General features: G+C 30.0%; 1 protein-coding gene across 3 annotated transcripts in view; it reads left to right on the top strand.

The window, feature by feature from the left end:
• Positions 1-14,630, top strand: part of LOC118179968 (TIP41-like protein) — a 94,745-nt gene that overhangs the window by 51,954 nt on the left and 28,161 nt on the right. For all 3 annotated transcript variants that reach the window (XR_015040861.1, XM_085815925.1, XM_085815926.1), the window contains exon 5: positions 11,120-11,215. Coding sequence is in view for 2 of the 3 variants with exons in the window: in XM_085815925.1 (XP_085672051.1) it covers positions 11,120-11,215 (96 nt within the window). In the remaining variant the exon portion in view is untranslated. The remainder of the gene's footprint in view (positions 1-11,119; positions 11,216-14,630) is intronic.

Here is a 14,630-nt window from a genome sequence, read left to right as displayed (position 1 = left end):
ATTTAAAAGCTTATAATATATATGTTAAAATAACAGAAAAGCTCTGTTTATTGCTTTTAAATTGATAAACAGGGCTTTTCTGTTTATTGCTTTTAAATTGATAAACAGAACAGGGCTTTTCACCCAATATTATTAATCAAGCAGTTAAAAAATTCTCATCTCAACACACTAAAAGGCACACTCTTGTTTTATGAGATTATAAAAATTCTGTTTTCATTCCCTTCTTTCCATCAATTAGCTATAAAGTTGCACATATTTTGCAGAAATTCAACTTTCGGATTGTTTATTCTCCCATCAATAAAATTCCGAGTTCCATACTCAAGGACCCCATTCCGGATATGAATTCTTGGGGTATTTATAGGATTCCTTGCCAGTGTGGTTTAATTTACATTAGCTAAACTAGGAGAGCATTAAAATTTCGCTTCAAGGAACATGAGGCATATGTTAGAAAAAAGGAAACACAGAAGTCTTCTGTTGCTCAACATTGTTGGTCCGAAAATCACACTTTCAATTTTTCTGCTGCCAAAATTATTCAAAAAACATCTTCAATTAGAGAACTGGATTTTCTAGAGGCATTTCACATTCAAAAAAATCTTTCTATCTAATCTATCGAAAAAAATCTAAAAAAATCTTTCTAGTTATCTAAAAAAATCTTTCTAGTTAACAATCCTAATTCCAATCTATCTTTGCCTTTGGCCTTTAAAGAAATTATGTTTTAGTTCTGGTTTCACCAACAGATGGCGCCACTTCCTTATTCTTGCCTAGGCTTTCTTATCTTACCTAATCATTATTTCCTATCTTGTTATTTGCGGTTTTACAGCTGAGGATGGTGGTTCGGTAAAACTATCAAAACTAGTCCTGTGAAAATTTTGAAAATAAAACGCTGATTTTTGTTGTTTGACTTCTGAATTAGTATTTATTTAGTGTGTTATTGTGTCTTAATTAGATCATCAATTTAAATCTAGTAAGGTGGCATATAGAAATTAAAAATATGAAATAGTGATTTATGAAATGTTGAAGCTTTTATGATCTAAAAGGTATAAAAATTTACAAAAAAAAATAGCTTAACCCTCTGACTGCTCAATTTGTGGACCAAAATTGCTTCAAAAATTGTGTAATTTTTTTTTGAAAATTTTAAATCTATATATATTGGAGAATTGAAAAATACATTTTTTCTTTCTAGAAAATATTTTTTATATAGATTTTTAGCATGAGAAACTAAGTTGCCAGAAATACCAATTTTTAAATGTAATCACCCAAAAAAATTTTTTTTAATAAATTTCAGTCAAATTACAGTTAATTTATATTTATTGCATAATATAAAAGATAGAATTATAAAATTTAAGAAAATATAAAGCACTGAGGGAAAAATACATTAAAAATGCAGTTTAGTATGATAGAGTTCAAAACGGGGTTCAAGGCAAAGTCCAACTTCACAGTTTTTGCACGATATTCAATAAATCTAATTAATAATCAATTTAATTATTAATCTAATAAAAAATTTAATTAATAATTCAATAATTTAATTAAATAATCAAGATAATCGCTAAATGTTTTCGAGCGGCCATTTCTGTACGAAAAAAGCGGCAAAATGTCGTGTTTGAGCGGTAATGCCATGTGCTTCAAATGCCCCAATTTAGCGGACGACTAACGATATTTGTTGTCCAAAACGTAAACTAAACGTCTAATACTGTTTCAGTGGTCAAACGGGAAAAAAACGGGATGCGCTCAGGAAGAAAAACACATGCCCACGGGATGAGCAGATTTTGCTACATTTGAGTTGCCCGTGGAAATCGCGGGATAAGCAGCCAGAGGGTTAATATTTATTTGTTTACTTTATTAAACATGTCTTTCAATGTAAGTTGTTTAAGTTGCTTCATTTTTTGTGCTATTTTCTCTTTAATTCAAGGGGAACATAATTTCTTGTTCACTTACAAAGTTCCATTGTTAAAGTCCTGTAATTGTTGTGTCGAGAATTGCGACTAACTTGTCAATTGAAACATTTTCATTTTCAGTAACCTGCCTGTCACTTTCTCCACTATTGGCAGCAGTATTTTCTAGATCTAGAACCATACTACAGATTTCACCATTCGTTAATTTATTGATGACTGGGGCATTGTCATCACAATAAAAAACTTCTGTTATATCACCTTCATTTATCATCACTTCTCCATATTTCTTCACATAATGCATTAATTTGAAAATTTCGCCCTTGGTTTGCGAATTACGAAAATCTTCAAATTTGTATCTATCATCTTCATCATCCTCACCATGAAATATTGTAGCTGGCCATAAATTATGCCGAGCATTTTTTAAAGTATCTAGAGACACATACTCCCAATATCTTCTGATGCTTCACACAAGCAGATTTTATGCTAAAATATTTCAACAATTCTCGAATAGTCTTCCCATTATTCAAGAAATTTAATTCACTAAAACTTTAAGTGAAATATGAGGCGAATAGTCGTCAACAGTCACAACAATTTTTGCATCATCAGGTAAAGTAACCGAATTCAAATGTTGCCAAGCCCTTGGGTATGAAATGATTTTCAAACCAATCATTCATTAATGCTTGTGTCATCCATGCTCTTTTATTTGTCTGATATATAACAGGAAAAATCTTTACTCCTTCAAATGCTTGGGGTTGTGTATTTTTTTCCGATTATGAAAAGTTTATACTTGTGCATTCCTGCAGCACTTACGCATGCTAAATAGTCTCACTTTGGAATTTTTGACATCAGTTGGAGCCTTTTCTGTAGAGTCGTCAAGGTGTTTTGCGGTACATATTCCAGAAAAGACCAGTTTCATCAGCGTTGCAAATTTGTTCTGGAGATTCTTTTCACTATTAATGAGTTCATCTGAAAATAGTTCAGCATCTTCAGTACCAGTTGAAGCTTTCATACTGGAAATTTTTGAATGCATTAAACCATGGTGATTTTTTAATTTGTTCAACTAACCAGTCAAATATATGCACTCAGTTTCTAAGTTTATTTCTTCATGAAATATTTTGGCTTGAGCCATTAGTATTGGACCTGTCGATGGCATGCCCTCACTGTGACGCTGTGTGACCCATTCAGTCATCACTTTTAGCATAACAAATAATTTTTCTGTTATTCATTGTGAATTGGGAGTTAAATTCAAAAAGCCTTTTTTTTTTTTTTTTTCTCCTCTTGACATTTGAATTTCAAATGCCATAATCCTCGGTTGACTTTGAGACGGGTTATACCTTTATATACTTTTTGTTTAATGGACATCGAAACATGCTTTCTTTTAGCTCCAGAAATAGAAACTCTTTTCGACATAATCAAAAGTTCAAACTTTAATTTTAATAAACCTGCTGTAATATAACAGCCTGCAAAAAATAATAAGCTGGATCAAATCAGAAAGTTAAGAAACAGCTATATTCTGAAATTCCTTGGAATCAGTGAAGTATAATTTTAGCCTAGCTTAATTTAATTAAGCTAATTAGCTTAGTGTTGGCTGTACATTATTGGCTGTGTATCATGAGATTGGCGAGGAAAGACAAGATGTTCCTCTAAATTTTGTCTGGGTTCTATTGCACACTGAGACAGTTAAGCCTGAATTGTATTAGTTTAGTTATTTATTATAATTACATTTGTTTCTTACACATGCTTAAGGCTTAGTTAAGTCCTGAATAAATTAATAATCACATATACCTAAGGCTTATCGAGCGCCAGCGCTAGATATCTTACCTCCTGATTCAGTCTCTGTGAGTCCTAAATTCTTCTACCAAGTGCCTCCCTGAGTTCTGAATTTTCACCACCCCTAAATTATGGGTCTCAGTGCTTTCCCTAAATTCTTAAAATTTTTGTCATCCTCTAATTGTGTTGCTAAGTGCTTCTCTAAATTCTAAAAAAAAAAAAAAAAAAAAAAAAAAAAAAAAAAAAAAAATTGTCTTCTCTAAATTCTACCACCTGATGTGGCCATACGAGCTGTGGCGCCGATTCTGGATTTATGTGAATAACAAACCAATTATTCTTAATTCAAATTGCACTAAATGTAATCTTTTGGCTTATGATTATTGTTAACAAAATCTATTTTTACCATATGGAAAGTAATTTTTGTTAAATTTTTCCTCATCAACATTTCTTAGCGTATTTAACTTAAATCTTTAATCATCGCCAAGCATAATGTGAACATAAAAATTTACCATACACTTTGTTATTCAATAGCTAATATTTAAAAAACAAATGGTTTAGACATCGCTACAGGAATCACAACTCCAGTTGTGATGTGTTAATAAACATGCAATGATGAAAGCAAAATGTAAATAATGATTTGCCAGGTATCATCGTGGATATAAAATATTAGTTGGTGTAAAATCAGTGATGTTTCTATTTAGAATGTTTCAGTTTTAGACCAAGCAGGTACTCAGCTATGGAACCAAATTATTGGTGACACAAATGTATGCTAAAATGATTGTTTTTTCAGTAACGAGATATTTTATTTAGTGCTGAAGTAAAATTAAGAATCGTACTCTCCACAAGATTTATTAAGTGGGGGAAAAATCAATAGTTCAAACTTTAATTTTAATAAACCTGCTGTAATATAACAGCCTGCAAAAAATAATAAGCTGGATCAAATCAGAAAGTTAAGAAACAGCTATATTCTGAAATTCCTTGGAATCAGTGAAGTATAATTTTAGCCTAGCTTAATTTAATTAAGCTAATTAGCTTAGTGTTGGCTGTACATTATTGGCTGTGTATCATGAGATTGGCGAGGAAAGACAAGATGTTCCTCTAAATTTTGTCTGGGTTCTATTGCACACTGAGACAGAAATTATGTCTGTTTATAAATTAATAGTACATGCATTAAAAAACAGAGGGTTGGTGGTGGATTTGAGGTCTGGATTTTAGATCATTCCTGATATAGAACGTCCGGATCTCAGACTTTATACTGTTTACATATATATATATATATATACATATATACACATATTTGTTTCAAAAGAATATAGTAAAGTTAAATAAAATTTAAATAATTCTCTTGTGCCATTGCTGCAAGGAATGAAATTTGAATTTAACAAACATTCTCTATTCGTAAAAAGCAAATTTAAAGTTAATTAAATTTTAAATGAAGTTGAATTATAAATAAATGATTAATTATTGCTGCAAACTAATCTACAATATCGTTTAAATTCTGAGAGCATATTAAATCAAGTGCAAGTATCAAAATCTATGAATATACAGTACATGGTCTTTAATCCGGACATCCATAATCCGGAATGATCTATAATTCGGACCTCAAGGCTACAAATTTTCTGTGCATGCATAGCATTTATGCATGCGCATAATACCTTTATGCTTGTGCATATGTATTTACGCATGCGCATAATACGTTTTTGCATGCACGTTTAATGCATAACAGATGGTATAAGCTAGGCTAAAATTATCTAATTATCTATTTCAGTTAATGTTGCAGATTGCATTGTTCCTTAATCTTCTAATTGGATCTGGCTTATTATTTTTTGTAGACTGTTAGAGCAATTTTATAAAAAGTAAGCTTGAACTTTCGATTATGTCAAAAAGTTTCCAATTCTGGAGCTGCCAAAAGATCTACAAAGTAAAGTGAAAGCATGTTTCAGTGTCCATCAAACAAAAAGTGCAATTGCTGCAAAAAAGGCATGAAGAAAGTGACAGAGAGGTTAGTGAAAACGAAAAAATTTCGATAGACAAATTAGTCAGTATTCTCGGCACAGCAATTACAGGACTTGAACAGTGGAACTTTGTAACTGAACAAGAAATTATGTCTGTTTATAGAATTAAAAAAAAGTATTAGCACATAAAACAAAGCAACTTAAACAACTTACATTGAAAGAAGTGTTAAATAAAGTAAACAAATAACTATTAAGCTTTTTTTTTTTTGTAAATTTTGATACCCTTTAGATCATAATTGCTCTTTATTTCATAAATTATGGTTTCATATTAATTTTATATTTTCTGCATGCCATCTTACCAGATTTAAATTGATGATCTATAATCTGGAAAAAACCTTTAATCCGGAATCGCCAAAGTCCCGATGAGTTCGGATTAAAGACTTTGTACTGTATAATAAATGTATAGTATATAATTCCAATAATTTTTTTAATCCTAAAAGTTTATAAAAATGCATAAGTGAATAATTGTTGATCAGGCAGGAGACAGATTTATCAAGGAGAAGTTGCCTCCATGCCTAACTCTTCAATTATTCAATTCATGTTTCGTCATCCATGTAGGCAAGGGTAAAAGGAAAATTCAAAACCAAAAGTAAAACCAAATGTTGTGAATTGCTAAAGTTACTAGTACGGATTTTATAATTTGGAAGAAGAAGACTCTGATATACATAAGAATATCTTAAAGTTTTTAAACAAAGTACTGTAAACAGTTGTTTGAAAGATGCAAAAGAAAATGAATTTTTATGTGGTTTTTAATCATGATTTTCTTTTCATATGAAATTATTGTAAGTTTAATATGTATTTCTCTTTAAAAGTTTGAAAAAACTTTTGTGTTTTTATGAATTTATTTATTTTGCCTTTAAGTCTAAATCTATGACTTTTCACCCATGACATAAAATCTGCAATATTCTAAAGCATGCATAAGTTCAGGTTCCAAGTTGATAGATTTTTAGTCTTAAGTTGAAACTTTATGTTTGAAGTAATTGAGTGGAAACATGCAGCTTATTTTATTTTATGCCTACACATGTCTCCAGAACTTAAGGATGATTGACACTTACATGTACAGCCACTCCAAAAAAAAAAAAAAAAAAAAAAAAAAAAAAAAAAAAAAAAACTCTCTTCTGCTGATTGGCGAATGACAAAATTCAACTTGTCTTTTCATTTCAAAAGCACAACTTAGATTAATATGTTAGATTTATATTTAGCATTCTTTCTAACATAGGTATTTTATCACAAAATCAGAAAATTTTTTTAAATAATATACTGTTTGATCATATGTCTAAGTGCCATTGTAAAAACTCATATGTAGTATTTAAAAAGTTAGCTCTCAAAATTTTTAGCTTCTCAGTCTTCATTGAGTGTATACAGTCAAAAGTCGTTAATCCGGACTCATCGGGACTTCGGCGATTCCGGATTATAGATCATCAGTTTAAATCTCGTAAGATGGCATGCAGAAATTCTAAAATTAAAAATATGACACCGTAATTTATGAAATAAAGAACAATTATGATCTAAAGGGTATCAAAATTTACAAAAAAAAAAAAAAAAAAAAAGCTTAATATTTATTTGTTTACTTTATTAAACATTTCTTTCAATGTAAGTTGTTTAAGTTGCTTCGTTTTATGGGATAATACTTTCTCTTTAATTCTATAAACAGACATAATTTCTTTTTCAGTTACAAAGTTCCGCTGTTCAAGTCCCGTTAATTGCTGTGCCGAGAATACCGACTAACTTGTCAATCGAAATTTTTTCGTTTTCACTAACCTCTCTGTCACATTCTTCATGTCTTTATCCATTTTTTGCAGCAATTCCACTTTTTGTTTGAGGGACATGGAAACATACTTTCATTTTGTACGATCCTTTGGGAGCTCCAGAATCGGAAATTCTATTTGACATAATCGAAAGTTCAAGTTTACTTTTATAGTATTGCTCTTACAGTCTGCAAAAAATAATAAGCCGGATCCAATTCAAAAATTAAGGAACAACGCAATCATCAACATTAACTGAAATAGATAATTAGATAATTTTAGCATATACCGTCCGTTATACATACAACGCGCACGCGAAAACATATTCTGCGCTTGTGCACACGCATATGCACAGATGTAAAAGGTCTTACACGCACGCGTAAATGCCTATGCGCATGTGTCAACGTGGCGCATGCACAGAAAGTTTTTAGCTTTGAGGTCTGGATTATAGATCATTCCGGATTATGGGTGTCTGAATTAACGACTTTTGACTGTATTTATTAATATCACTTTTTTTATTAAATTTAATTGTTTCCTTCTTTGATAGTTTGAAATTTAGGTTCAATTCAAATAAAATTCATACATTTTTTTTTCTGATTTATTTTTAAAATTTGTATTTTTTAGTAATTTTTGAAAATTTTTCAAAAACATTTTGTGTTGTAATTTTTTTCCATCAGCTTAAATAGATGTATTTTTAGACATACCCATAAAAAATTTGTTTTTTTATTCAAAATTTCGTGAATTTGTACATGAAGATATGCATGAATTTGTATTTTGGTGTTTTAAAATTTGGCATCTTTGTTTTAAGCAATAATAATGCCAAATGTAGCTTAATCTTTAATATATTGCTACATTCCAAATAAATTTTTACAGAGAATTAAATCATATGGAATTTTTTTCTCAGTTTTATTAATGATGCACAATAAATCTTTCTTAACACTACATGAAAAGCTTTTTTTAAAATTAATGTCTAACGGTAAATTTTAACCATCGCCGTGTTAATGTCTGCTACTTTACTTCATTTTATAAGCAACAGAATCTGTTTCGCAGATTTCAGAATTGTGCATCATATATGCATTCAGTATTTCTAAGTGCGTCAAACAATATGTCAGAAATATTGTTATGAATTTTGTACATAGATGATTTTAGTGCAATTAGATGTGAAATTGTTGAATTTTATGTGTAATGTAACATAAATCTAGAGAGACAAGCTATGCCAAAAAAGTAAGAATACAGGGTCAAGTCTGTTTAACATTGAGAAAATAGGTATCTTTGTAATTTGGTGAGAAATCGCCAAAAGTCACCAGACTTGGCAGCCATTTGGGGATATTTTGGTCCAGTCCTTTTTCAAAGCATATATTTGGATATTATCTAAAGACATTTTCCCTGTTGATGAAGCCAGTCTTTCCTTTCAACTCATGCTTTCAAAATACCTAACCCCTAAAGATTTTCAGTACCATGGTAGAAGTCTCTTCCCTATTTTTCTCTGACCAAATACTGATAAAGAAAAAGATAATACCTTTTCTCTTATGAATCCCAGAAATACCAAGATGTTTAAAAAATGTTTGTGGTATATAACGAACAAAAAAGGGGAATGATTTTAAATATATTTGGAGAACACCTGAAGAAAAATGACAAGGCATTAAGAAGAAAAAATAATATTTTTGCATAAAATTTAGTATTTTTTTAAATTTTAAATTAACCTTTTTTTAATCTTATGCTATTTGATTCTTGCGATTTTAAAAATAAAATATTTGTCTAAAATATGAATAATATTTTAAGAAACTAAAAGTAAGGTGCGATACGTGTAAAGCAGTGGCACAATAGCGATTTGATTTTTTATTCTTTGATGCAGCGATTCTGTGCAGCATAAACTTGGTTCTTCAGGTATCTCCAGGAAAAAAAGTCAAGTTGTGTGACATCCTGAAAACAGCATGGCCATGAAATTGGTCCTTCTCTACCAATCTAACAATCTGGAAGTTTCATTAAGAAAATCATGCACATGTGTAGTCTTATGGACATGGTTCCCAACCTGTTGGAAAAAATGCTTGGCTACATTTCTTCTAATTGCGGAACAGCAAACAGTCTCAGTATATCCAGATTAATTGATGACTCGGAGGGGGATAAGGACCAATCATTTTGTTACGAGTCAGTACACACCAAATGATAATTTTAGAGCTGTCTTGTTGAATTTCCAGTATACAATCAAATTTTTCTGATTCTAAAATCCCTGCAGCAAGCTGATTAACCTTCTCTTGAAACATGAAATGATGCTTCGTCACTGAATATGATTTTCTGAAGAAATTGATTGTCATTACTGATATAGTCAAGAATGTGTACAGAAAATTCCTTATGACTGAACCATTAGGTTTTATTTATTGACAAATCCGCAGTTTATATGAAGTCAGTTGCAATCATTCAGTTATCAACAGTCGAACCGAGAATTCCTGTTTGCTGGCTGGCATGGCCAGCAGATTTACTGGGACTGCTCACAAATAGATCTCGAATGGCGAAAACATTTTCATTACTAACTTGTAGTCTACTTGCACTTCCTTTATGTAATACATGTCAACTCTCTGAAAGCTGTTTTAATCATCTTTAAGTGATTGTTCCTTTGGCGAAGGTTTATTAAGTTCATGCCTTCAGAAATGTTTCCCTTAGCCAGAGAAAGCACATTGCTTTTTCAGTGTATGCCATTTTGTCTGTAAGCAAGTGAGTTCCATGTTGCCATTCTTAAGAATGACATAAAATGTAATTCCTTGAACTAAAGGAGACATAATGCATTCCCTCATTCTGTAGTAGTTTCGGTGATTGAATTCCTTCTTCTAGCATTTATCTTTCTGTACGTAAAACAAATCATTGAATTAATATCTTTTAGGCATGATTAAAATTTTATGCATGTGGATGTATTTTTTCACATTCAGAGTTTGCAAAGTGAAGTTCATTGCTAGTGCTAATTTCCTTTTTACCTGGTTTCCAGTAGCTGCATGACTCCTAAACCCAAAAATTAGGAATATGTGTATTTCATAGATTTTTTATTATACTTATTTTAAATAAGCAAGCAAATTGTGGCAAGTTGATTTGTCAAGTGATAATTTTGCTTGATACCCATTAAGTTTTAGGTGTGGTTGCCCATTATTTGTAATGTAATATAAGTAATAAAAAATAACTGATATTTTTTCATACACAAATTTTATGAATAAGTATGGTACTTCCTTACTGTTGCAGCCTCCATTATTTAAATGAGACCAACATGACAAGATTATCCAGTTTTAATTGAGATGAAGTTAAGAACTTACATAGCAATTATATTAATTATATTTACTTCTTGCATACAATTTATGTCTGCCATATTTCCATGACTGTTTTTAATATAGCAGAAAAGCATTTTCTAGTTCTAAGTCTTTGGTCATGCAACTTCTTAACTTATTACTTTAAACCTATTATTCCTTTAGGTTATACATGTATCAAAGTGGCAATCCAGTTTAGAGCTGTTTTGTGATAGGCAGACTATAAGTGATCATGGTTTGGATTGCTAACAATTAATGACGATTTGCAAAATACATTTATTTCATTTAAATAATTGGGGTCATAATGATTAACAATTATCAAAAATACTTTATATAAAATATATATTACTCTTCTTTTTTTCTGATTTGTCTAATTTATATATCTTTATTATTGTTTATTTCTACAGAGAATTATGCCTGATAGTTTTTTTGTACTTATGAGGTTCTTTTTGCGTGTTGACAATTTATTGGCAAGAATAATTGATACTCGAATTTATTATGAGGTAAGTTTTCTCTGTGTTTTTTAATATTATGTGCATTTTTTTACTATTCTTCTCTTATTCAAAAGTGCATCAAATGATTTTTTATTATATACTTTATGGCCCATTTTCAAATTTTGCTTACATATGCTGTCCCAGAAGAAAAGAAAGAAAATTGAAGATGAATTAATATTTAAAGTATAGTTTGAGCAATGCATTGCATAAAGCACTGTGATTTAACAGTGCTTTATGAAATGCATTGCTCAAATTAATCATTCACTGTGATTTAAATTATATAAATATGTTTCTACAATTTAATATATATATATATATAAAGAAAATTGAAAATTTTTAGATATAAATTTAGCTTATCAGTAAAAATAATTTGTCTTCCACTTCACGTCAAGTTCGTTACCTTGAGATTCTTTTACCCACAATTAGCTTGTAAATCTGCCTAAATGGAGCAATAGAGCAGCACATATTCAAACTAGTCAAACGTAGCTTGGGTAATTTATCTATGTCACTGAACATGTACTGCCCCTTTTAGGCAGATTTACAAATTAACTGTGGGTAAAAAAATCTCAAGGTTATGGACTTGACATGAAATGGAAGACAACATTTTTTTTTTATTGATTTGCTTAAAAAAAAACTGTAATTATTTTTTATCATCAATATAACTCTAATAGTTCATATTTAAAATAATTAATCTTCTTTATTTAAAAAAAATGGTTTCAAAACAAAGAGGTTTAATAACATAAAACTTGAAAGGTAGAGGCATATTTGCCTACGATTACATTTTTAAAGATTTATATCTAAAAAAATCGATTTTTTTATATTTTAAATTGTAAAAATATATTTATAATCATCTTTATGCAATGCATTGCTCAAATTAAACTTTAAATATTAATTTATCTCGAATTTTCTTTCTTTTCTTCTGGGGCAAAATTTGAAAATGGGCCTTATACATTTCTCACTTTAAAATTACCTGAAATTTCATGCAATAAAATGTGTATCTTCAGGTATGGTTTTAATATTTCTTTTAAATTTTTAAAAACTGTGATTTAAATTATATTTTAAATTACTGCTTAATATTTTCAGTGTAACGAACTTAGAAAAATGTTTAGTAAATATGAAACATTTGTTTCACTTATTAAAGATTTTTGCTTTTTATAGTGAAGTATCAGTTGATTAGATGTGTTTATTCTGAAGCTAAATATTATTTCTGAATTTCTTATTTTAAAATGGCCTATTTTTATATATATTTTCAAACAAAATTTGCTTTTATATATATATATATATATATATATAAATTCTGGGTTAGAGGCTTGAAAACATTATTTCTGCTTTAGAATTTTTTAATTAATTTTATTGTGTTTAGTAACATAAATTTAAAAAAAAAAAATGTTCAGACTCTTAAATGGATTTTCTTGAAAAACTCAGAAACCATTTTGATCTTTCTGTGACTATTTTTGAGGACATTAAACAAAAGGCCCTATTAATATCACCTTTTTAAGACAGTTACCCCTTTAGAAGATCAAATTAGATAAGATCCTGAAATACGCTAGAAGAATACTGAGAAGGTTTACTGTATATTTGATTCTTCATTTTATGCATTTCAGCTTATCAAAGATTTTACAGGAATATGCTACTTTCATAAAATGTTAAGTGGAGATATATTTGCCTAGTATATAATATCCATATTGTTTCTATACAAATTTATATTGCAATATATTCAGTTCTCAACACTTTTGAACAAAAAAATATCTGCTGATGTGCCCTGAAAAAATCTTTTAGGTAACATGAAGGAAATGTACCCAAAAGATTAAATTAAGGGTATTTTTAACCTTTCAGGATGGGCGTCCCGTATATGCATTCACTTAGAATGTCTCTTACAGCCGGGCGTCCCATCCACGCATATCTAGAGATTGCATTCAGAAGACGGGTGATGCATATATGCATTTTAAGCGGGAACGTTTTTCTGAAGGCCACTAGATGACATCCTATGTCCATTACTTTTGGAATGAAGACAGTTTTAGGTTTCTGATCTTGAGTTTGATATATTTTGTCTGACTTTGATATTTTACTCATCAACTGTTGGGAGGATTGGGGGGAGGGAAAGCATAAACAGAGGTGGGCTCTTTAAATCGCCGCATGCTAACATAAATATTCGCATGTCTGATTTATATCCGATTCCTTTTTTATTCTATTTTCCCCCTCTACTATAGACGGTCTTTTAGGGTTACTATGTGCAATGCAAAACTGTTACGTTTTGCCTTGCCTTCAGATATATTCCTGTTTCTTCTCTTTTTATTTCAAAAAGCCTCACCTCTAGTCTATTATGGCAGGAAGGTGCTATTTATCAGAGGAAGAATACCCTCATATGGTTAATGAAAACCATTTACTAATGCAGATGAGAGTGATGATATTTTACTAAAGAGTTAGAAAGATACTTTTTCTAACAGTTAGAAAGTGATACTTCCCGGTGCCTCGAGATTTACCACAGTCTTCATTTTTAATTTTGTTACTTTTTACTGTAAATAGTCTTTATTGTGTTGTTTTATTTATTTTAAACTTTATTGATGGATTTTATCAATTAAAACTTTGGAATAATTTCAATAGTGCTTCCGAAAATTATTTGACAAGATAAGGAAATTTTTAAGCATATTTTCATGTAAAATAAAGAAAAAAATGTTATTGTGTGCTAAATTTAACATATATAAGAGCTCAAGTAATAATCTAAAATGATACCAAAACTTACGATGCTAGAAGTGAAATTTTTTTTATAAAATTAGGCTTAACAATGCAAAACCTCCGTCCTGTACGGTGACTGCCTTCAATTCCCTTCCATCCCGCACGAGCGTCTTAAACAAAGGTCACGAAAAGGTTAAAAGGGAGCTTTTAAATTCAGTATTAATTCTTTGTATATAAATGCATTTAATATTGACTGATGTTAATTTTTGTGGTATTTCACAAGTTATGTTAGCTTTATAGCTTCTTTTCTGTAGCATGCTGACAACAAAATCAAAAAGTATTCAGCTTTTAGAGCCCTATGTTATATTTAAAAAAATTAAATAATGAAGAATCTGCATAAATGTATGTATGTTTCTCACATTGTAATAAAATGATGGTACCTAGAGCTATCACTTTTGAATAATGTACGTTTCCACCCAAATATGGGCAACTGGAAGCCCAAATTTTTAATCTGAAATTAGTTTTATTAAAGATTTCATATTGTAACACTTCATCGAATTCTTGATTAACAAACTCAATGATTTAAAAGTGAGCAATGGCAACACTGTACGGGGGAGAAAAAATTTTTATCTCGAGCATGCGATATTGTGTATCAGAAATTCTAAAGATAGGTTCATTTTAAAATTATTTTGTGATATTTCTGTTGAATTAAATTTTATAGTTTAGGTGCGAAGAACATGATATTTAA

The sequence above is a fragment of the Stegodyphus dumicola genome, chromosome 4 (assembly GCF_044657685.1).
Source record: "Stegodyphus dumicola isolate Sdum_Otavi_A_Nest chromosome 4, ASM4465768v1".
Lineage (NCBI taxonomy): Eukaryota > Metazoa > Arthropoda > Arachnida > Araneae > Eresidae > Stegodyphus > Stegodyphus dumicola.
The sequence above is the reverse complement of the archived record's forward strand: the minus strand, read 5'-3'. Positions and strand labels throughout refer to the sequence as shown.